Raw genomic sequence first — 25,541 nt, 5'->3', positions numbered from 1 at the left:
AAGATAGGAGTTAACCTGTAGCATGAAGGACTGAGGTTAGATGTAGGGAAGGGTTGTTTGATAGGGTTCTTTTAGATATGGAAGAACAATGTAGAATAGCCTTTTTATTAGCCTTTGAAAAAGAGATTCTCTTTTGACTGTCTGAAGACTTTGGCCGTGAGTTAGTTGGCTTTTTAAGGTGCCTTCTAGTTCAGTGCATCTATGACCATATTCAGCAGAGAACTCCTTTCAAAGGACATGCATTTAAAATTTTTAAAATTTTTAGCCATTTGGGGTTTTATGCATGTAATGATATAATTTAGAGCAGCACCAACAACTTGTAAAAGACAAATGCCTACTTGCATTTTTTGGTGAATCATGTTTTAGAACATATATGCCCTTTTCTGTGATGGAACATTTATTGAATTTTATGTTTTATTTCAGTGATATTTTACTAATTTTTTAAAAGGTTGAGAGCTAAATGCTATTTTCAGTTTCTGGAATCACTGAACTAAAACAGTTGGATGAAACAGGTTTAAAGTGCAAGGAAAATCTTATACTATTTGTAATATGAACACGACTATATAACTACATAACCTTATTTCATTTTCCAAGAAAAAATCCAGTATATTATTAACAACCACTAGATGTCTCTGAACTCCCTTGTAATGAATCTATTTTTCCTCCATCTTCTTTTTATAAAACATTTACCTCTGTACTCTTTCTTTACCTAAAGATTTAAATCGCTATTTTATATTTTTTAAAAAGCAGATATCACTTATATAGGTGATCACAAAATGAAGTTTTTATGTTATCTGCTAAAAAGAAGGCACCTCTGTCCTTAATTACCTTCTACAAGGTAAATATGAAATAAATATTTTAATTGAAAATTAATTTTTGTTTATTAATTTTTCTATTGTATTTTTTTTGATTTCCCGTCCAGTTAATGGATAACTTTTTGCTTATATTTCTGGTTGGAGCAATAGGCTATACCATGTAGCTGAGGTGTGTAGTGGGCTATACCATCTAGGTTTGTGTAGGTACACTCTATTTTGTGTACAACTCTGTGATGTTCACACAATAATGAAATCACCTAACAATGTATTTCTCAGCACATATCTCTGTTAAGTGACACATGACTGTATAACTAATATATTTTAAAATATGCATACATTTGGATTATCTTTTCAGAATATTTCATGATAATAACAATAATTATGGAATTATAAAATGGATTATTAATATTTCTATATGATTTCTCTTCCCCCTCTTTTTAAATAACTGTTCCTTTATACTGTGTCACATTCACAGTCCAAGAAGAGAAACTGCCCCCATGAAGGAGGCAGTTGTGATTTCTGAAATAAAAACAACTTGTTTCATTGAGAAATTCCATCTTAGAAATACAGAGGATGTAATTTGATTCATTATGTGAATGTGTTACTGTGTGCAAATGAAAACCTTACTAATGATTAAACTTAACTTACTAAAGAAGCTATCTTTAAAAACATAATCTTGCTTAAAGGTGATTCTCTTTTTTCCCAGAGACACCAGTAAATCATGTGAAATACTTCTTAGAAAAAGTAGAAACCTTCGTAGTTATATTTTATTCGGAGATCTCAAAGTACTGAATTCATGGCTTCTGACTTAACTAACAGTCATAAAGTGCTTAAAGGCATGAAGTCCTCTTCTAAATATGCCTCACTTTCAAAGCCTTCAGTTAAAGGTTGACGATTTCTTTGAGGCTCTTCTCCATTTAAAAATGCTGGCTATACAAAAGAGAAAATGAGTTCCAGTTCCATTTCTCTGTGCTAAAAAGATCGTCATTTCTTTCTCTGAGTACTTGCATGGTCTTTAGGAAGTAATCAGTCGCTATTGAGCTACACAAACAAGGCGGAAGGATGTGATCAACTTAAATTTTTAGGCTCAGAGCATATGAATCACCCCACCATTTTCTTTATAAGAAAAATATCTTAGAATGGGGTCTTAGTCTTAGGATATCCCAAAACTATCAGAATTAAAAGGACCTTTACCAAATGACCATAAGAGGAAATGTTAATACTTTGTACTTACATAGTATCCTTTATATAATGCTGCCAATCCCTTCACCAACATTAGCTCATTAATTTTCTTGCTATTCCCTTTAGGGAATGGATGTCAAGGTACTACCCCTGTTCATTTAGTGACAGACTGATGTGACTGGGAGATTTGAGAAGACTCTGAGAGGTCTAAAAGATCTAGCACATTAGTCAATTTGCTGCAAAGGACATGTGGAAAAAGTACCCAAAGTTCAATCTGTAATTCCTTGGACCTTAGGTCCTTCTAAGGACTTAAGACAGAAAGAGCAGAATTTAACGCTCTGACATAAAGAACGTTTCTTTGTATATCCATTTATTGCATCCTTTGCAGAATTGATTTGACTCTTAGTTTCAGTTACAAAAACATTCTTACCTTTTTAACCTCTGGGGAGCTTTTTTCTTTTCTCTTCTCGCCAGCTCAAGAAGCTGTGTGTGCATTGCCTGTGGCCATGTACAGTGGAGTTGAATCTGAGTATTAGTAATTAGTCACCACGATTACCCTGTCTTTTGTAGCACTTTAAATGACTTTTTCTGGTAGCATCTCAGAGAGACAATTGCACAGTGTTGTATACAATGTTATAAAAATTTCATGTTATTACTGTTTGTTTTCAAATTACAACTTTATTATTAATGAAAGTGTTCCTTATTTAAAAGTAAGAAAATGATGTTCCCCATTAGAATCATAAGACAAAAAATACTTTTTAGAAAATATTGCTATAGCTTTTTATTAACTTGCTTCCTTTTTTATAGGTTTATCAGAAAATAGTAAATGTTAATTAGGTTATTGGTTCAGTACAGTCTTTTATAAATTTTCTGTCCAGTCAGAAAAGGATTTATTTTATAGATACTTTAGAAAAATGGAAATTAAATTAAAAAATATCCAGCTTGTTCTATAGTCACAATAATATTTTTGTTTGTTGCTTATAAAGCACAGTCTAGGAGATTTTATAAAGAAAGAAGGATACTCATGATTTTTGATTTTATGTGTTAGTACTTAATTGGGTGATAACAGCTAATATTGATGTTTTAGAGTGGATTTTTTTTTTTTTGGTGGCTGGCCATAGAGTGTTACATTTTTAATAAAAGATGAGAAATGTGAATTAATACATTATTGGTAAAATTGATAAACTGTAAAATGAATTGATGGGTTCCTCCTGACTATAGAATTAAAATATTAAAAACCAAACGTATTTACGTTCACAGGGCTATGTTACTTCCTCAAGTACTTGAAATACTAAAATGTCCCTTTTCAGCCTTAATTTTGAAAGGTCCTATAACAGAGGTATATAGAGAGGAGGTAGCACTTAACTTTGCCTTGAGGGCTAGATCTGAGGAATAGCTTCACAGAAGAGGTCCTTCTTGGAATCGAGTCTTGAAAAACTAGGAGCTGGCCATGAGAGTACATCCCAGGTTGTAGAAACAGCATGTGCAAAGGTATGAACAAGCACGACATATTCAGAGACTGTAGGCAAGTTGGTATGGTAGGGTGTGAATAGGGAAATACTGGAAGATGAGGCTGGAAAGGTTGCTGGCAGCCAAATTATGAAGGGCCTTGTTTGCTACATTGATGGCTTTGACTTTAGTCGTTGGTCTATAGGAAGTGGGAGTCAATGAAAGATTTTAATAGGGCAGTGACATGATCAAATTTATATTTTAAAAATACTGCTCTGGTGGAAGTGGGTAAATGTCTACCTCAACTACCAACTAGGCTACAATTCCCAAATTTATATCTGTATCTTTTCTCTGTTTCTCATCTTTTTTTCTTTTTTTCCCTTGGCTAATACGCCGCCATATGCCCCAGAGTCATTTTTTCCTTCTACTCTCTTAACCTTCAAGTGCAGTTTGTTATATTTAAAGAGACCGGCATAGCATCTTACCCAGAGTAGGAATTCAATGAATAAATGAGCACGGACCTTTATACTCCAGTTTGCTTCTATCCCATAGACTCCTACAACTGGACCAGATTTGGATAGAATGTGAGGAAATATACCAGTGGGTTGGAGTTTATTTCATTTCACTTCATTTCTTTTTTATTATTGTTATAACAGTTGATTGCACATATCTGTGGGATACAGAATTAAATATCAACACCTGTGTGCAATATGTGATGCTCAAATCAGAATAATTAGTATATTCAGCATTATACAATGTAATTGTTTTTTGTGCCCCTTTACCAGTTCCTCCCTTATCCCCCTCTCTCTCCTCCATTCCCACCTCTGGTAAACTCAGTTCTGTTCTCTCTTTTTCAGAGTTCAATGTGTTATTGTGATTGTTGTATCTTTCTTTCTTTATTTTTATTTATTTGTTTATTTTTTAGCTCCCATTTATGAGTGAGGACATGGAGTATTTCTTTTTTTGTGCCTGGCTTATTTCAGTTAACATAATTTTCTCTAAGTTTATCCATGTTGCTGTGAATGGCAGTATTTCATTCTTTTTTATGGCAGAGTAGGATTCCATTGTGTAAATATACCACATTGTTCTTATTCAGTCATCCGATGATGGACATTCAGGTTGGTTCCAACTCTTGGCTAAATGTGAATAGAGCTGCAATGAATGTGGGAGTGCAGGTATCTCTTTGGTGTGATAATTCCCATTCCTTTGGGTATATAGCCACATATCCAGCAGTGGAATTGCTGGATCATATGGCAGTTCTATCTGTAGCTGTTCGAGGAACCTCCATACCATTTTCCATAAAGGCTGCAACAATTTACAGTCCCACCAGCAGTGTAGGAGGGTTCCCCTTTCTCTGCATCCTCGCCAGCATTTGTTATACTCTGTCATTTTGATAATAGCCAGTCTAACTGGAGTGAGATGATATCTCAGTGTGGTTTAATTTGCATTTCCCTGATGCTGAGTGATGTTGAGCATTTTTTCATGTACCTGTTGGCCATTTGTATATCTTCCTTTGAGAAATGCCTATTTAGCTCTTTTGCCCATTTCTTAATTGGGTCATTTGATTTTTTAATGTTAAGTTGTTTGAGTTCTTTGTATATGCTGGATATTAATCCTTTGTCAGATGCATGGTTTGCAAATAATTTCTCTCACTCTGTAGGCTGTTTTTTTTTTTTTTTGCTTTCAACTATTTCTTTTGTTGTGCAGAAGCTTTTTAGGTTGATATAATCCCATTTGTTTATTTTTCCTTTTGTTGCCTGTGCTTTTGGGTCTTATTTATAAAATCTTTGCCCAGTCCTACATCTTGAAGTGTTACCCCTGTGTTTTTCCTTGGGAGTTTTATAGTTCCAGGTCTTATATTTAAGTCTTTAATCTGTTTTGAGTTGATTTGGGTATATGGTGAGAGGTACATGTCTAGTTTCATTCTTCTACTTATGTATGTCCAGTTTTCCCAGAACCATTTATTGAAGAGGCAGTCTTTTCCCCATGTATGTTCTTGGTGCCTTTGTTGGAGATTAGTTGGCTATAAGCTTGTGGACTGATTTCTGTGTTCTCTGCTCTGTTCCATTGGCCCGAGTGTCTGTTTTTATGCCAGTACCATGCTGTTTTGGTTACTGTAGATTTGTGGTATAATTTGAAATCAGGTAGTGTTATGCTTCTGGCTTTATTTATTTTTTGCTCAGCATTGCTTTGGCTATTCAAGGTCTTTTGTTGTGTTTTTATACTCCAACAATGAGCTAGCAGAAAAAGAAATCAAGAAAGCAAGCCCATTTACAATACTCACCAAAAAAATAAAATACCCAGGAATAAATTTAATCAAGGAGGTAAAAGATCTCTACTGCGAGAACTACAAATCACTGTTGAAAGAAATTAAAGAGGAGGAGGACACAAAAAGATGGAAAGACATTCCATGTTCTTGGATTGGAAGAATTAACAGAGTGAAAATGTCCATACTACCCGAAGTGATCTACAGATTCATGCGATCCTCATCAAAATATCAATGACATTCTCCACAGAAATAGAAACGTTTTTCTTTTCTTTCGATCTACCTTTTTCTAATGATAGACATTATTTGATTATCATTCTTGTAGCTGTTACTTATTCATAAGTTTGAATAGCAAGTTGCAAATTTCATGTGTTTTATTATGCAGCTATAGTGTTTGATTTAGGACCCTGAACTGTTCTAACAATCTGAAATACAATTAATGCACAAACAGTCCATTGGTGATATTTATACTTATGTGTTATCTGTGAGTAGCTGACATAATATTTTATAAATAATAATGTTTAAGCAGAAGCCTTTATGTAAAAGCATCGTAACATTTGATACTTGATTTAGAAATGTAGGCTATATCTATTTGAATATTAACTCCCATTTAACTGACAGTGTATTTTGGCCCTGAGATTCTAGTACAGACTGCCATTGTTTTTGTGAGTATAATAGAGGTTCAAAAGTGACTAGGAACCTGGGAAATATACTACAGACAGTATAGGTAAAAGTAGTGATTTAAAAAATTATTTCCTGTAGGTAAAGTATAGAGAGTATATAAAAGAGCAAAGGAAAAAAAAAATGCCTATTGTATTTTACAAAGGAATGTAGAAGAAAAATCTGGCATTATAGAACTTTACCTACTAATTCAGAGGCACAAATGTGGAGTGTAAATTTTTTTTGCCCTTACTCATTCAGCTTCTTTTGACTTTCAACCATTGCAGGCACAGACCTTCTGTCATTCAGACTTAGATAGGCTTAGTGTCTAGGATTTTAGTACATAGGAAATGTAATGTGGAGCCTCTTTAATCTCTTTCAATAAGTAACTTCAAGTCTACTGATGCTTTCTGTGCCTTTTAAATTGGTGCTTTGAAGCTGAGTATTGGGGCAAAAGATATTTGAACTTGGTGCCTGGGATGATTGCTATTCACTGCACACTAAGGGGCAGCACTGCTTCCTGAAAACATTACATCATTTATTAAAGATAGAGATACACATTGTAGTATTCAAAAGTTGAAACTTGAGTAACTTTGCATTGAAGAGAATCATAAACCATGAAAAGGACGTGGAAAACCAACATAGAACAATTTGTTTAAGTAAATCTAAAGTTTATAGTTTAAAACAGGGCTTGGCAAATTGTGGACCACCACCTGTTTTTGTATGACCTGCAAGCCATGATGACTTTTACACTTTTAAGCAGTTGGAAAAAATATAAAAAAATAATAATATTTTGACATGTGAAAATTATACAAAATTCACACTTTAGCATCCATAAATAAGGTTTTATTAGAACACAACCACACATTCATTTGTGTATTGTCTATGACTGTTTTCATGCTACAGTGGCAGAGGTGAATAGTTGTGACGGAGACTGTGTGGTGTGCAAAGCTGAAAATATTTACTATCTGGTTCTTTACAGAAAAAATGTGCAACACCCTGGTTTAAAAGAATGAGTGAGAAAGGTGGAAAGAAAGAAATAATATAACCAAGGGTGGATATAAGTGTTATACAGTCCTTTAAGAAAAGTGTTAAATGAAGGATAGGTAAAGAGAGAGGCTATTTAGCCTAAAAAGGGGTGTTTGGGGGTCTGGGGGTGATTGCGGTGGAGGCATGGGAGCTGGCCTTGAAATATTTGAAAGATTCTCATACAGAAGAGGAAATTAGCTTGTTCTCTGTAACTACAAAAATAAGACCTATAACAAATTGTTGGAAGCTATAAGCAACCAAATTATATCTTTGCACAGGGAACATTTTTAACTTGTTCGAATGCAGAATAGTTAGCCTTGGGAGGTAGAGTGCCCCATCATTCAGACAGGCTGGATAACTAATTAGCAAGGGCCTAGTAGAATGGATTCAAGCCTCAACTTGAATGATTTTTAAAGGTCCTTTCTAATCTTGAGAATCTATAATTTTATGAATTCCCATTAGTGAAAATGCATATCAAGTGAAGATTCCTAAGTACAAAATGCACCTTTGTTTATATCACTGCTCTTGCTCAAAAGTCGTCAATGAGATCCTTTTGTCAGTTGAATTAAGTAAAATTCTTTAGTTATTTGTTCTTGGTTCCTAGGTTCTTTGTACTTTGATCCTAACTCAGCCTTGTCCATCTCTCTTATTCTGTACAGCATCTCGCAAGTTCATTTCTACCAGACATTGTTCCAGGGTCTGCTCCTAGGTGATATGCAGAACACGGGTTCTGTGTTCAAATAGATTTGGGACCTGCTGATACTGAACCCTGCCATTGACATTTTCAATATACATTAGAATGCTAAAAGCTCTGGGAAGTCCTGCCATGAAGAAATTTAAATTTGTTTAACCTTTTTTTTTTTAAAAAAAAGATGACCGGTAAGGGGATCCCAACCCTTGGCTTGGTGTGGTCAGCACCACACTCAGCCAGTGAGCTAACCGGCCATCCCTATATAGGATCCGAACCCGTGGCCTTTGTGTTATCAGCACCACACTCTCCCAAGTGAGCCACGGGCCAGCCCTTGTTTAACCTTTTAAAAATCCATAATTTCTCACACATTTGAACACAGAATATTTTTTTTTCTTTTGCCACAGCTATTTACACTACAGAACAGTTTTCCACTTGTCATTTTCCTATTCTCCTCTGTTGTCTTTATTGTCTTTTCATCTCCTCTCTTGCTCTTGTTTGCTTTTTTTCTCCCTCCAACATCATTCCTAAATCCAGCATGGGGAAATAGTAAGAGAAAAAGATAATTAGACTATGGAATTGTGGAAACAGTTTGAAGTCCCATGAATCATTCCCTACAAGCCAGGAAAATAGGAAGATAAAGAGGTACAAGAATCTAGGAGAATACATAAAAGGAGAAATTATAGAAAATGAAAGTGCTTTTGACATCGTGAAATTTCTCATAGTAATTTCATAGTCACTTAGTTATTCAAAAAGTGAGTCACTGTTTTATTGGTAATCTGGCCTTTCTCCTTGTAATTTTTGGTTTTAGCTAGTGTTTTGTTTATGATACTATCTGTTTAGTTAGGCAGTGTTGGAGCATGTGAATAAAAATGGGGTTGGTATCTCTTGAGAACGTGACATGACCTACACTCAGAAGGTAACATCTATACTCGTCCATTCCTTGATTTCTTTTTCTAGAGAATTCAATTATTTTTCCGTGTCTGGAGTAGTTAGTGACAGGTTAAAAGTAATGACGGTAAGAACTCTTCATGCAGTCTATTTATAATCATTTTGAGGTATTCTACTTCCATGCATATGAGACTATCTCAAAAGTATTAGTTTTTTACCTGAATCACCCATATGAACTATGAATATGTATCTAAAGATATCTGCAGTCACAGGCAACTATTACTTATTGAGAATAATAATAGCCAGAGGGTATAACTTAATGATTTAAGAATCAACTTCACATAACTATTCCATCTAGTCTCCCTAGAAACCAATGATCAAATCTCATCAGGGTCAACTTAGCCCTTTCTAAAATAGATAAATTGAATAACATGCTGTTTAATTTGTATGTGTATTATTGAATGAAACTAGGAAGAGTATTTGGTCTGCATATTAAAGATATTACCATTGTTTTTGTAAGTAAGGAATATTCCAGTGTTATTTTTTCTAAATTATTTAACCTTGTGTAATTGAGGATGCACAAGAAACTTGAATGTGCCAGTGTTATGTAAGATTATTTTTAATAGGTAAACAGTAATTCATTCATGAGTTATTATTTTCTGGCTAGACTCTTTTTGGCTTTCTGCTTCTTTTTGGGCTGGAATCAGAGAGCAGAAAATGCTTGGATAGTTGATAATATTTCTATATCTAACATTTTCTGTGTTGTATGTCATTTTTCAGGATTCTATTTGGAAAGATAAAATTGCATTTTTTAAAAAATTGCCATTTCTTGAAAACGTTACAGATGCCCAAGACCTAAATATTTATTGCAGAAAATTTGGGAAATACAGGCTAGTAAAAAGAAGAAAGTAAAAGTTATTAATGTCCTACTCTCAGATATAACCACTAGTAACACTGTTGTTAATATTCTTTGAGTTATTTCTGTGTATATATGTATATAATAAGATATGTCTGTGTATTCTATTTCCAAATTACCAAAAATTTAATTAGTTCTCAATATTTCCCTAACACTGCTGTAAATATTCTTTTGTAAATCTTTGTATATATCTCTTATTTATTTATGGTAAGTTTCTACAAATGGAATTGTTGGGTCAAAAGGTATGAAAATTTTAAGATCCCTTATTGATATTGTTCATTTGCTTTCTAGAAAGGTAGTGTATTAGTCTGTTCTTGCTGCTGTAACAGAATACCATAGACTGGGTGGCTTAAGCAACAGAAATTTATTTCTCACAGTTCTGGAGGCTGGAAGTCCGAGATCAAGGTGTCAGCAGGGTTGGTTTCTGGTGAGGCCTCTCTTTCTGGCTTGCAGATGGTTGCTTTCTGCACATGATGTCCTTACATGGCCCTTCTTCTGCATGCATGCAAAGAGAGATCTCTGGTGTCTCTTCCTCTTCTTATGAGGGTTCTTCAAAAAGTTCATGGAAAGATTTATATTTTTCTTTTAATTCTAATTTTCCATAGACTTTTTGAAGTACCCTTTTGTAAGGACACCAGTCCTCTTAGATTAGGGGTCCACCCTTATTACCTCATTTAACCTTAATTACCTCCTTAAAGGCCCCATCTCTAAATACAATCACATTGGGGGTTAAGGCTTCAAAATATGAATTTTGGGGAGACAACTAATTCCATAACTGGTAGTAACATTGACATTCTACCATCAATGAATGAGAGTTCTTATCTCACCATCTTATTGCTAACACTGCACATGTGCCAGTGCACACAAGCATGCATATATCATTGCTGATTTGATGAAGATGGCTTTGTGTCACTTACATTTTTTTGATCATTAGTTTCATTGAAACATTTTTTTTTTTTTTTTTACCTTACAGTGCCTGCAGCCCCCTCAGTGAGACTTTTTAATGTTTAGGCATTTTTTGTGAGTTTTCTATTCCTGTACTTTGACCATTTTTTTTTTGTTGGGTTTCTTCTTATTGTCAGTAAACCTACATTTTCATTTGAGTGTCTAGCTATTTTGTATTTTAGACATTTTTGCTTACATAGAAAAGGAATAATATTTTAAAATGGTATTTATCCTTTGCTATTAAACTATTATTTACCTTTAAAATATAGCAAAGTGTACAGGGTTAATAATATGTGAGTCTCCATATTAATGAATCATGTTTAATGTCACCATACATTCATAAAAACTGTTTATAGTTTGGGTGCATTGATTTGCTGGCACGAAAATATAGGTAGTGGCAAGGTTAATGCAAAAATCTTTTCAGGTATTATTTACTCTGAATTAACAAATACAACAGTGTTTCCTGAGATGTGCTCCCCAGAACTTGGATCCCGAACAAGATGTCTGTTGAGAAGAGAGTCCTGTTGTTTAAATAGTTTTGGGAGCTGCTGCATCCTATATCACCCGCCTAGTGGTTCACAGTGCACATGAGGAACTGAAAGCCTCTGGGAAACCCTGTAGTAAAGAAATCTGTTTAACGTTTGTAAACTGAGTACTTCCAAACCTTTTTTTGACTCTAGAATATCCCCTTCTTTATTTTTTTTGTTTATGTGATTTGTTAACTTTTTATTTTAAAATATTTATAGATTGCAGGAAGTTGTAAAGAACTATAGAACAAATCACAACTAGGAAATTGACATTAATGTAATCCACAGAGCTTGTTCGTATTTTTTTATACATGTACTCATTTGTGTGTGTGTGTGTGTGTGTGTGTGTGTAGTTCAATGCAGTTTTATCCTGTGTTTATCACAACCACAAGACTTTGTTATGCTGTATCTCTTTATAGTCATACCCACTCTCACCACTCTCCCTAGCCTCTGGCAATCATTGATCTGTTCTCCATTTCTATAATTTGCCATTTTAAGAATGTTATATAAATGGAATAATATGGTATGTAACCTTTTGAGATTGGCTTTTTTTACTCAGCATAATTCCTTTGAGGTTCATCCTGGTTGTTGCGTGTGTCAACATTTTCCTTTTTACTGCTGAATAATAGTCCATGATATAAATGTTCCACTGTTTGTTTAACCAGCCACCCATCGAATGACATTTTCCCCAACCCCTTATTTTTGATGGAATCTATTAATACTCTGTATGAATATTGTTCTGAAGAATAACAGCTTTGGAAATTCTGTACCACAGAAATGATACAGTTAAAGAATTAATATCTTTTTAAAGATTATGACTGGGTTACAGAAATTAAAAGTCTTTTATTATTTTGTTTAGGAATTCCAGAGGCGCTGTAACACTCTGATTTCATTGATTGAGAAAGAAAATATGGAAATTGAGGAAAGAGAGAGAGCAGAAAAGAAGAAACGGGCAACTAAAACTCCAATGGTAAAATTTTCAGCATTTTCCTAACTTTTAGGTAGATCCCATTTTTTTTTACATAATTAAAATGCCCATATTATGTTTAATGCCAGAGCGATACCTATTATAAAAATTCATTTTATAAAATGCTAATTTGTCTTGGGCAAAAAAAGAATTACACTACGAACACATGTTTCCTATTTGTTTGTAGAACATATGGTTAGGAACTCTCTAGTAACAGGGTTCGGTATTTTATAAAATTCCTCATGCATCTAAACAGAAGTATAATGCAAGTAACATGCTTTGAATTGATACTAGAGCTTTTGTGGAGTAGGAATAGGGTCGGGGTGGGATGGTTTGGTGCTGAGGTTAAAACTGGGAGTTCTGACTTGATCAAATAAGTTTTCTGATCTTTGTGGAACCATGAGTGCAAATGGGAACTTTGAGCAGACAACAATGCTTTACTTGCTAATAATTTAATTGTTGAACAATAAGATAACTTGATTTAGTCCAGTCAGGTTGCTATGTATAGCTATAAGTTAAAATAATCTTTAATAGATTATATTATTTGAATGTGGTTAGGTAAACTGCCATATTTCATCAAATCTAGGATGCCTTCCATTTTAAGATGCAGCATTATTTCATGTATCACTAAGAAAAAATGCAGCCAAGTAAAATTTGTCATCAATTGTAAGATGCATCCTGATTTCAGAGGTGCTAAATTATGAAAGAAATGTGCATCATAGAAGATATGAAATATGGTATGTTAAAATCTCTCATAAGTTTTTAAAAAATGATACATTCATAAATAATATTTTGCCCAGAAAACCTTAAGTATTAAGTAGATCTTTAAGATAGAAGTAAATTTATAATACTATGTGTAAGTATATACTTGATGACTACGTATTTTTGATGGGTGTTTTATGTCTTTTTGTAAAAAGAAACATCTTTGAAGGTTATTTTACATTGGGTTATATAGTTTGTTGGGCTATATAGAACATTAACTGTGAGTATAACAATTAAGTGAATATTCATGTTAAAATTTTTTTTCAATGCATTTACATCCTAGATTTAACATTGTTGGGCCATTTAAAAATGTGCATATTGGAGCAGAACATTAAATCTGTTTCCATTTTAGTCACAGAAAAGAAAAGCAGAGTCAGCTACTGAGAGCTCTGGAAAGAAGGATGTCAAGAAGGTGAAATCCTAAAGCCTAGAAATAAAGTTTTAAATGGGAAACTGCTATTTTCTTGTTCCCATCTTCAAATGCTAATTGCCAGTTCCAGTGTATTCATGGTACTCTAAGAAAAATCTTTTTGGTTTTGATTTCTTGCATATTTTATATATTTTACAATGCTTTCTACCTGAAATGTGTAGCTTTATATTTTATGCATTCTAGTATTTTTGTGTACTGTATTTTGTGCATTTCATGTCTTCATCAAAATCCTCTCAGTCCTTGTTCTTTTGAAGCTTGTGCTGAGGTTTTAGCTTTTCTATGTTTTATATGCCGCTGCTTTGAAAGAGAACCTAGATTCTATAGCTGTATTATTGTTGTTTCATACTTTAAATTTATATGGCTGTGGAAAAATGAATTAAAATGATTTGAGGAGAAAGACTTTTTCACTTCTTTGTTGCTTTCTTTTCTACTGAGTCTGGGCTTGTATGTGTTACTGCATACTGTGATTAGCATAATAATTGTTTCTTTGAGGTCATCTAAATATTTTTTTCCTAAAGGAATAAAGGGTGAGAAAAGAAAAATATTAAAAAACTAATATTTGATACTGTGCTTGCTGTCAGTATGCATTACATTTAAATTATTCTCTAAATATTCAAGTGGGAAAATATAATAAAGAAATGTCTATAAGAAATTTAATTATTTCCTGTTTTTTGTGCAGTAGAAAGTAGTTGTGTTTACTGAATTGTATTGCTTACTACTATGTATTTGGTTGAAAGTTAAAGCTTCGCTTGCTGACTTGTGCGTGATCTTCTGTCCCATAGAGCCAGTTCAGCAGAGTCTGGTTGTAACATGTAGATTTATTAAAACTAAGTTAAGAATATGAAATAAGTGCTCTGCATTCAGAAGAAGGGGGGCTGTATTCTCTAGGAATGTAGTTATGCTCAGGTAATAATCTCAAAGCATCAGAGGTTTTACACACCAAGAATTTCTTTCTTGCTCACACTGCATACCCCATGCAGGTCAGAGGACTGTAGCAATGGGAGGGGATCTGCTTCACACAGCCAGTCAAGGCTCCAGGCTGACCGAGGCTATTTTGTAGCCGCATCATCTGGGACATGTGGCCTTTTCAGCTGCCACTGAAGGAGAAAATGAGAAGCTGGAGAATCTTACATAAGCTCCTTATTCCCTCAGCCCAGAAGTGACACATGTCACATCCACTTATATTTCATTGCCCAAAGTTAGTCACATAGTCCTACATCCCTGCAAGAGGGCTGGCAAATACAAGGGAAAAATTGGAATGTCTTACACTACTACTGCCTCTGCCACAGGGGATGTCAGTTCGGGAAAAGAACCTGGGTCTGTCACATGAAACTTAGTGTGGAATTAATCAGTCAAGGTCAGGTTATAAGAGAACAGAGAAAATGGATCAGAATCGATTGTAAAACACACAGCAAATAGGCAAAGCTGAGAACGCAGGATAGTGATAATTAGTTACCAAAACGAGGTTTGGACCACTAAAGAGTTGGCCGCTTCCCCCTACTAAGACCATTTGCATTTCCTATCAGACTTTAGTTAGTGTACCGCTGTCAAACCCTGGGTAGCCACTGAGTGTAAGTCAGTGTCTTTCACGTCCTCAGTCTTCTCATAGAGGTTCTGCAATATGGGAATATTTCTTCTAGAATGACAACCCATTGTCTGCTGGACTCCTCTAAATCTTCATTCATTGTCCAGATTTCATATTCCTTAATGCTGTCCTTCTGATTAGACTCCTTTTACTGTTTCAACCATTAGGACTTATACCCTGTTGGGGTTTGGGGCGAAATTGGGGTGCTATTAAGACACAAGGTTAAGATGATATTAGATCAGGGGACCCAGAGATACTCAAATCTGCCCTTGGCTTAATTGCCCTTTCTGTAAGGCTCACAAAGGAGGCAAAGGTAAGCAAAGTAATATTTTACTAGCTGACACTTTGTCTCCAAACTCTAATCCAGAGCTCTTAAGCTCAAAGTCAAATCTTGGAATTTTCCACTCCAGTGAGATGAAAAGCTATAGTCAGTAACCTGAGTGGAGAAAGTGACACCTGACAGGGGACTGGAAAACAGCCCAGTGAAAGTCCTGGATTTTCAGTCAGGTCAGCCTTCCTTTTCCTAGGGAGGAACGAAGATGGAGGGTAGGCGCAGGTACAGTCAGGATCTTTGAACCCCTTCATGGAAATTTAACAATCTCTACTTCTTGTCCTTTCTCTCTTAACCCAAAGGGGTTAATAGCCGAGCTGTATGTGGCTGTCTTCCTTAGGGGAGAAAATCTGCAGGTAAGTTCTTCCAGCCTTTTTGTGGGGCCATTTCCTTGATCCATATCATGGCTCTTACGAACCTTTCTTGGACCAAAGAGATATGAAATTCAGCTCCCCAAGTCCTTCATTGAATGCTTCTGATGCCATCCTCAGAAACTTCTGAAATGGTTTTAAAACTTAAAGACCACACTATATATTTAGTGAGAAATTCACCAACTATTTTATTTCTCTTCTTAAAGTATGTATAGCCACATTGTTGAACCTAGCTTACCAAGTAGACCCATACAACGAATACCAGATGATAGCATAGTACAAATAATATCATGTTGGGGATACAAAATATGCCAAGTCTGAATATGAAATCCAGCTTATTGGCAAATCTTCGCAGAGAAATTAAACTCTCAGAGAAAATTTAAAAGTCCCAACAAAGAAATCCCATTTCAAACGAGATAGTAGTATCCCCAGACCTGGCTGCCATGTTTGGGAGAGAAAGCAGGATAGTCAGTTTATCATATCAGCTACTTGGAGGCCAGAAGAAGTGGAAGAGAGGACTGTATATATGAATGCAATCTTTTAAAAGCACAATGACCTTGCCCACTAGCAAAAATGGTCCACTTATGCTGTAATCTGACCCAGCCTGATTCCTTGTTTGGAAAATCTCCAAGGAGGAAAGTGAGCAGAGGAACAGGGACCCTGAGTGGTTTCCTTCACTCAAGTACTCTCTCTGTAAAAGAAAAGGCATGAATAGGTTTCTCAACAACTCTAGCACTTCCAGAGACCCTCATTTGATACTCAGGCCCTAATTTCCTTCCAATCAATAAAAGGTGGTGAACCTAGCTTGTTTATTTTCATCATAGTTGATTGTATTTTAGTCTTCACAGTTCTTTTCCTTTTTACTGGCTCCCTGGCCTATGAGTGTTATGCTATATGGGAACCTTGTATACTTATCAGTTTATACAATTTCACCATAAGATATTTCCCCAGATTTGGTCCTTTGAGACCTCCCATTTAATAGAAGCTATTGAACTAGATTCTTTGCAGCTATCTTAGTTGCTGGGTGTTTGGTTTGAAAAGCCTCCACCTACTTGGCGAAACTATCAACTGTCACCAAAATAAAGTGCTATTATTTCCCAGTCACTGGCAAAGGTCTCCATTGTGGTCTATCCAGTTTCAAGGCCTATCGTTAATGCTGGTATCCACATTGCTTTTTCTCCAGGTGTTCCTACCAGCTCCTGAGATCTTCAAGTTGCCATCAAATTTAAAACTTCCCTGAGTATTTCATCCCATGTCTCCTTCATTTAGTCTGCCTAAGCTACCCTCCCAAATAAACAAGAGGTAAAGTTTTCCTGTGGTTCAAATACACATAGCTAATGCTGTCTGTCATTTTCCCTATCCCTCAACCTTATCATTTCTGTGTGCTCCAGCTGATTTTTAACTGCCAGTATCTCTTTTTCTGAGGGTTTTTCAGAGGCCTGGAAGGTTTCTCTACTGTGCATGATAGCCTGGAAGACCTAGGGGTTAACACCTCTGAGAGTGGTTCTCACCTAAAAATTGATAAAAGTTGGTGTATAAGTACCCCACTCTCTCACCCCTTGAGCAAGGTAACTAAAGTATGTGATTTATATAGTCCCCCAGGGTTTACCCACAGGATTAAGCTCTAAATCACCCACAGTAAATAGCTGTCTTGATGACACACTATTGACTGCTTTCCTTTCCCTGTATCCATCACTTTCCTATTCCAATTTGGGTGTTTCCTGAGGTCAACTCCTAAATAAACTATTTGCATTAGAATCTTTGTCTCAGGGTCTGCTTCTGAGGGAACCCAAATGAAGACACTCACCTCGTATGTATAGGTCTTCTTAGTCCTTAGTTATTTCATAAAAAGGTGTAGGGTATTTAAGGAGAGTAATGGCTGGATAAGGATATCATTGATCTGTGCTTGTAAGATCTCCCTCTCTGTAAACAATTATTGGGTGGTGTGACTGGACCAGGATGTTCTGCACTGGTACAAAGTACTGGGTTCTGATTTCTCTCCATTAACTAATGAGATTTTCTCATACCACCAATAACTGTGGTATTAAGAATTATTATTAGGTAGAGGTTACAAGATCTCCAAGTGTTTGATAAAATTAAAGCTCGTGCCCAAGCTATTGTCTCTTTAAGTGTCCTTCGTGCTAGCTGGTACCCCTTCTTCATATCAGTGGTTAATGTAGATAACTGGACCAAGTGTGGGCCTTTCTGGCTGTATTGTGGTATATAACTACTACAGAAACCTGTTGATACCAGGCTTTCTTAATCTGTTGGTCTAGTGACCTGATCATTTGTCTCTTTCCTGATACCTTGCTTTCCTGCTGGGTAAACTTTCATCTAGGTCACTGTAGTCAGATCCAAGCTATATCTTTCTACTGACTTTCAACCCTGCCTTCTTTATTTCTCCCAAGACACGCTTGGTTAATTTTTGATCTTCTTGCTGTGATAATGATGTTAGAATTCATCAATATGTTGAACTACCAAATTATATAGTCTGTTTGTAAGGGTCTCTATATATCTATGGGTGGCTGATGGTGAGTACTATTCATGGACAACTGTCTACTTCCCATCATGAAAACAGTTTTGAATTAAAATATCTCCTTCAGTGGTGGAGACCAAAAGCCAAGACAGAAAAGATCTTTGCATAAGGTCTCACCTTTCCTTGAATATGTGCTATGTGACCGTCATCATCAATTGGAATTGATACCTTATTCAGCCCTTCCTAAAATCAAATGTAAGTCTCCAAATGAAATTTGTTTTCATACTGGCCATTTTGTTTTGTACTGGTAATCAGAGCATTGCTAAAATATGATAATTTACCTCTTTTATACTAAAATTGCCATGGTATTCCATCTACTGTTTCCCAGTTTGTGTCAGCTTTATTGTTTATAGTTGGGTAGATGGCCTTCCTTGCCTTCATGAGTGATGATTACAACTAGGTCTGAGGTCTGGGTGCATCTTTGTAGTTATGTCCCTTTCTCCTTTCATATATGAGTGTACCTCAGAAAGTTCATGGGAAAATTTGTATTATCTTTCAATTCTATTTTTTCACAAACTTTTTGAAGTGCACTCATATGTCTCTCCTGGTTTCTAAGATCTCAGCTTTGTTTTCCTTCATTTCCTAATTCTTTCCTAGTTTGTCTCCTACCACTTGTAAAGCTAAACCTATATCCTGGACAAGAGTTTTTTAAAATATCTTGTAGTCACTACCTGCTGAACAAGGGCCTTTAAATATTTCCAGGCCAACTCAATTCTCAAAGCCAAGGCATTCTGGGTACAACCATTATTTAATGTCTTTTTGATTTTTGGTCTTGTTATTTCTTTCATTAAGCTTTCCTGTCCACCTCAGTCCACAATAAGCTACTTTCTCCATGTAGTAAAGGCCTCAATCCATTTTTTTAAGTGAATTCTACCTCCCTTCAGTGATTGCACCCATATTCTGAGGTCTCTGAAATCCACAACCATAATTAGACTCCTGGCCAGTGCTTATTGAAGATTTCTGATAAGGAAAGCAATTGCAATGAGCACATTATTTCCTGATTAGGCCTTGCAAATCACTAAGGGTTATTTTTTAAATTCTATCTTTTCTCCACAAATTTGTAGATGCCGGTTTATACAATATCCAAATTAGTGCCAACATGAGAACATATGGTGGTGGTTGGGGGGGGACTCAGAACACTTTAGAGAAGACCTATGACACCCCCAAATTTTATCTCACCATCACCCTTTCTTTATTTGTGAATGCAGGTTGAAATAAGATTAGGAAGAACAGAATCTTGGCCTGCCATATTGTAGGCTGTATGAGTATTTGTATCTAATGATCCAGTAGGCCAAAAATATCACATACTAGAGCTCTACTTATTCTAGGGAGACCTAGCTCATGCGGAACCTTGATGCTCCTGCAGTTTGAAGTCATGGACAAGGCTATTCCAGCTCCTAAAATGAATATTTACACCAATACCAACCAGCAACTACCTACACTGGGCCTATAGCAGCAGTGCCTCATGTTTGACAACTGAACCTCAATCTCTTTTGTGGGACTTCCCTCTCCAAATGTCAGTTCCTAGGGCATGTAGTTGCTCTGTCTCGAGACCATGTCAATATCAGGGACAGAGGGGAGATCCACATACTATTAAGGGATGAATTATGGTGGTAATGGGCCAAGGGACTCAGGAATATTTAAATTCTGCCTTGGCCCTACCGCCCTTGTGTGTTCTATGAGGGATACATGTGCCTAAAAAGTGGCAAAGGAAGCAAAGTAACATTTTTTTTAACTGGGACATTGGCCCCAAACCCCAGTTCAAGCACTCTACTGAGCTGGGCTAAAACACAAGGAGGCTTAGGGTAGATACAGCCTGGAACTCAGAACCAAAACAGGACAGAATAGCTTAATCTTTCCCTTGAGCCCAAGTCAAATCCCAGAATTTGCCATTCCAGTGAGAAAAAAATCACAGCTACCAGCTTCGGAGGGAATGAATCCAGAAAGGGGCTACCCATATGGGATTGTTTATATTCTCAAGGTTTTACCCAGTAAAAATTGTGGTTCAGCAGTGCCCAGGAATCTTCCCTGTCAGTTCAGCACTCCTTCACTACTTGGGTAGGAAGCTGGGGAATTGACTGGAGAGGGGCTTTGATCCCCTTCCCCTCGAAGTCAATGTGGACACTATGCTTAGACTGCTCAGATACTCAGCTTCTGTAGCCAGCTCAGTTCCTACAGCCTATGGTTGATTACATGTTAATATGTGGCTGGAACAGTGGCTAATACAAAAGGTATCGCAAGAGGTACCATTATAGAATAGCAACTTGGTAACTTCTTGTGAGAATCATATCACCTATGTGGGATTTCTTATTATCTATCATATTTTGTGATTATTGGTGAGACTGTTTATGAGTGAAATGGAATCCTTGAGAACAATGGTTTACTATACAGCAGTGTCACAGAATTTTGAGTCTTCTTTTGTGGGAAATGGCAACTGCAGCCAATCATGATACTGGGAGAAAAAGTGATGCCTTCGTATGCTATTGTAAATGCACATCTGCTGAAATTTGAATATGGATGGACTGTTTTGTTTCTTAAAGATTTACTTTTATTTTGCAGTTTTTTAAAAAAGCAATGAAAACTATGTGTGAATAATTTACAAGCCATAATTTTCCTCATTCAGAGATCATCCATGATGCTGGGTAGGTGCTGTGGCATGGCAAGCTGCACTGCCTAAGCCTCATGGAAATAGAACTAGTGATTTCATCTCTCAGAATTCAGAGAGTTGAACTTATTATGCTGAAGGAAAACATTCAGTTATATTCAGAATTCTCAGCTTCAGGCTTTGAAAACAACTTTGCTTAGTTGTCTTTATTTTAGTTAGCTTTTGCTGCATAACAACCACCCTAAAACTTAGTGGCTTAAAACAACCATTTATTTAACTTACCATTCTGTGGGTTGGCAATTTGGGTTGTGCTCAGCATGACATGGGCTCAGCTGCCTTCAAGGTGTCAAATAACTATTTATACATTCTAAGAAATCCCTGTAAGTTGAAATAGCGATATTAAATTAAACTCTTATTAAAGCTGCATTTAACCCAAATGGTCCATACTCTGAGTGGAGGAAGAGCAAAATGCAGAACGAAAATGTCCTTGGGGTCAAAATGGCAGAGTCAAAGATAGGCAGTGAGATCAAAACATCCCTTGTTGTCTGGGAATACCCTGAGGTCCAAAATATTTACTGAGGTCCAGGGGTCGTACTAACCCTATCTTTTCACTGGGCCTTAACTCAGATAAGTCCTTTTGAGGCGGGAGACCTCCAGGTTTGCTGCCTAAGGTGTTTGCTTCAGAATAGGGTTTCATATTACTGTTGCTGCCACCAAAGTTGGCAAGATCTGTGATCCCTTGGTTGTCACTGTTGCCATTGTTGGTGTGGACTATGCACTGTCACCTGTTATGGCTGAATTGATGTGTGTGGGGCACACCATCCCCACTCCTATCTCACTGACCCCTAAGGAAAATGCTTTGGCCCTTAAGTGAGATTACCACTCAGGCCACCATTGAGCAATGGTGCTCCAACAAAAACTGGTCTGGAATTCAAACATTTGAGCTCTTTAAAACATTAGCTAACTTTTTTTTTTTTTTAGGATGCCAGAAGAGCTGGATTTCTGGGTTTGCTGCTTCAGAGATCCAGTCCTTCGTTCCTCTTTGACTGCATAGTTCAGGACAAGGGCTGGATCACTGATGCCATCTCTTTCTATTCTTGTAGTGATTTGATTTTAGGAACTTTGTTACTCTTTCTGCCACTGGACTTTGGCCAGTGTTACCTCTGTCCATCCTGATAAATGTCATTAACTTTTATGTATTCATTTAAAATGTGTTTGTCTATTATTTGTTCATTTGTATATTCATTCATTCTTCATTTTTAATTGGACCTTAGGTTAAACCCCAGGGAGAGAGGGTTGTGGCCATGACCCCTTCACTGACAGAATGTCCTTCAAGCTTTGCATGCATAGGGACTGTCTTTTTCTGTCTCTATTTCTTTCATTGCCTTTGTGTCTCTCATTGACCCTGTTTCTCTGTCACCTTGTTACTTGTCCTCACTTGCTCCTACACTCAAACTAATTTAAATGGCCCTCTCCTCAGGCACTCTGGTAATTCACTCTGACTAACTAAATAAGAGAAGGTGGGCACCGTAAGGACAGAAGCTGGCATAGGCAGTTATGCTTTCCATCTCTCTCTAGGGATACATGATGTTTCTCCTAATGTCTCTATCATTCTCATTCTCTCTCAGCATCTCTGCTTTTCTCTGTGTGCATCTGTAGCCTTAATGGATGGCCTACTGATTTTATTTCTTGGATCCCTATGTTGTGCAATGTATTCCACTTTTATTGTTACTTTGCCTTGCCATGATCCTTCATAGATTCTTCTCTTTCTCAGGGTGTTTTTGTAAACTTTAGCTTTCATTTCTAACTGCTGCAGTCTTCAAATTTTTGAGTCGGAGAATCATACTGGTACAGATTATCTTCTGCATCAGGTTACATTGTAGATAAGTGGCTTGACTTACATCTTATGGCTATAGGGTGAGTTCATGTGGTATAAAACTTGGCAGCATGAGCAGCAGAGGTTTCAGGTAGGCAGTGGACCAACAAGCGGTGATTGACTTCTCCCTATATGCTGTTTCTTGCCCGTTTGTATGCTAACCTTTCTCCTATGTACAATACCAAAGATGTTTCTGCCTAAAGCAATTCACCTATTACACCTCACAAACACATGCTTCCCCCACTTCCAGGAGAGAGACAACCCAGTTTCATCTAGAAGTGATGTGAAAAGATCACATTAAAAGCTGCCTGTCAGTCTCAGTGTCTTTAACCTTTAGAGGGCATCTTCAAATCTTCCATTTCTGGGCCTACCTGTGGTTGTCGGATCAGAGTATATATTGCGTCCTGCAGATGCTTGGGTATGGTGAACTATATACTGGAATCAGTAGGCAACCAGTTGTAGTTATTTAACAACCAGATGAACTGGTTATTAAAATACCAAATGCCTCCTAGTGATTGGTAGATAGTTGCTTCCCTGAGCCCCTCAAATGCTTCCCCCCACCCCAGCTGACCTAAACTATTCCTCAGACCCACAAGATCTTCTTACTACCCGGCAACTAACAGGTTTATTTGTGGCATATCAGAGGACTCCAGGCTTCTGCTCCAGGGCTTGGATTGGCGTCCATTTTAATTGGCTGATGTCTATGCCATACTGGTTGTTAAATATTTTGAATGTTACCCCTATGATTTGGATGGAAAGAGGATACAAAACTTATATTACAAAAGGCATATGTACAATATTTTCTATGTGTACTTGCATCAGTGTAGTTGTAAATAATGTATTTCATAGTTTGGTTTAGTTTAGTTGGTTCTGAAGCAATTTCAACATGTCATTCTATAAATTTTGCATTTTTAAAACACAATTTATTTCTGTAAGAAAAGAAGAAATAGTGTCTTTAAAAAAATCATTTTTTAAGTCATAATCTTTCCTTAGGTTCACTGTCTTCTTGCCAGGAAAATAAATTTTGGTCACAATTCAGAACGATTAGATTGCCTGTAGGTTATTACTATATGCTAGTAAAACTGACCCAAGGAAAACAAATCCCCTTTCCTTTACAGAGAAGAACTGATTTCATAGTAGAAAAAAAACTTATTAGAATCCCTTACAGGGCTGTAATGAAAAACAACCTCAAAGCAAACCAAACACTGTTGAATGTTTTCATTCCTAGTAGGGATCCGGCATGATGTATAGTGTCTGGCCATAGTGCTATGCAATGGCTGATACAAGAATTGAGTAAATAACAGGATCCCAAAATGAACATGTGTTCATAGAACATATGATGTCTTGAAAGAAACTAGAATTCATCAACTAATAGTAAAATGTGTAGCATGCGAAGTATTGTCCTGAACTTTCACAGAATAAAATTACATTTTGTATATTTCTCTAAAGTCTGTATATTCTTCAGCAGTTGAAGTATATTTGCTGAAAGGAATTGCATTATGTAGTTCAAATTTAAAGAATGCAGACTTTAGAGAAAATGCAATGGAAGCCAGGAGTATTATTCAAGAATTGTCTACTGAAGCTAACCCCTTCAGTGTATAAAGTACTAAAAATGTACCACTCAGATTTATTAAGACATGAAGCTTGACTATAAAGCAACATGACTACTTGTTGTGTGTGACTTGTGGAATGAGTGTCATTACTTTAAAGTTGTAAACTATGATTATTCCTCTTTGAGGAGGTGAAGTAGTCTAGTGAATAGACATTACACTAGATGTCAGGAAACTTAGACCAAATTCCACATTCCTGCTAAGCTTCAGAGACAAGGTAGAGGGATCATGGTATGAGGGGGAAAAGCACAGGTTTTGGGAATCAGATACATTTGGGGTCTAGTCTTAGCTTTTCCACTTAACTAGCTATGTGAGCTCAACACATTATCTAATTTCTATGAGCATTCACTTGCCCATCAGTAATGTGGGGGATATACTCAGGGCTGACATTCAGCTGATACTTACCAGCATGGGTGGAACAGTTGTTTACAGCTGAGCTCTATTCTGATTGGGCCAGTGTCCACTCTGATTCATAGGTGCCCATGTTGTAACTGGTTATTAAATATGTTGACTTACTTCTAAATAAGACTTAATGGGTAGGGTTATTGGGAGCATAAAATGAGACAGTAAGGGTACTTCAAAAAGTTTATGGAAAAATTTAATTAAAAGATAATATGAATCTTTCCATGAACTTTTTGAAGTACCCTTGTATATGTGAAGTTCCTGGCATACAGATGTTATTCACTAAATATTAGTTTTCTTTTTTCCTGTCCAACTTTAAAAAAATGTTTTTCAACCTAAATAAGGAGAGTAAAAATTTCTGACACTTGTTTTCACTGTGATGTTAAGAGGTTATGGCAACTATTTATGTCTGATATTTATTCAGCATGCATTAAACAAACATTAAGTTTCTACTCTATGCCAGGCACTGAGGGATGTTGGGGGTAAAAGGATGAACACTGCGCAGTCCCTACCCTTGATGAATTCGGAGTCTAGAAGGAGTAATAGACACTTGTTCCAATCCAAACAACTGTAAGAGTCAACGAGAACCTGTAAGGTGCCTTTGAGCAAATTTAGTAACGAGACCTCTGCTAGGCAGGTACCTCCTAGCTTGACATTTGAGCTAAGGCTGGATTTCAGCTCTCACTTGCTCCCTCATC

At 36.4% G+C, this 25,541-nt stretch overlaps 1 protein-coding gene across 5 annotated transcripts in view; it reads left to right on the top strand.

Annotated features, from left to right (window-relative positions):
* Window positions 1-14,050, top strand: part of SMARCA1 (SWI/SNF related, matrix associated, actin dependent regulator of chromatin, subfamily a, member 1) — a 78,955-nt gene extending 64,905 nt beyond the window's left edge. For 4 of the 5 annotated variants that reach the window (XM_063083090.1, XM_063083088.1, XM_063083092.1 and 1 more), the window contains 2 exons: window positions 12,228-12,338; window positions 13,450-14,050. In XM_063083090.1, the coding sequence (XP_062939160.1) occupies window positions 12,228-12,338; window positions 13,450-13,521 (183 nt within the window). In that variant the 3' untranslated portion in view covers window positions 13,522-14,050. Of the gene's footprint in view, window positions 1-12,227; window positions 12,339-13,380 lie in introns of all 5 variants that reach the window. The other variant, XM_063083089.1, reaches the window with a different exon arrangement.
* Window positions 14,051-25,541: the final 11,491 nt, after the last annotated feature.

The sequence above is a fragment of the Cynocephalus volans genome, chromosome X (genome assembly GCF_027409185.1).
Source record: "Cynocephalus volans isolate mCynVol1 chromosome X, mCynVol1.pri, whole genome shotgun sequence".
NCBI lineage: Eukaryota > Metazoa > Chordata > Mammalia > Dermoptera > Cynocephalidae > Cynocephalus > Cynocephalus volans.
The sequence above is the reverse complement of the archived record's forward strand: the minus strand, read 5'-3'. Positions and strand labels throughout refer to the sequence as shown.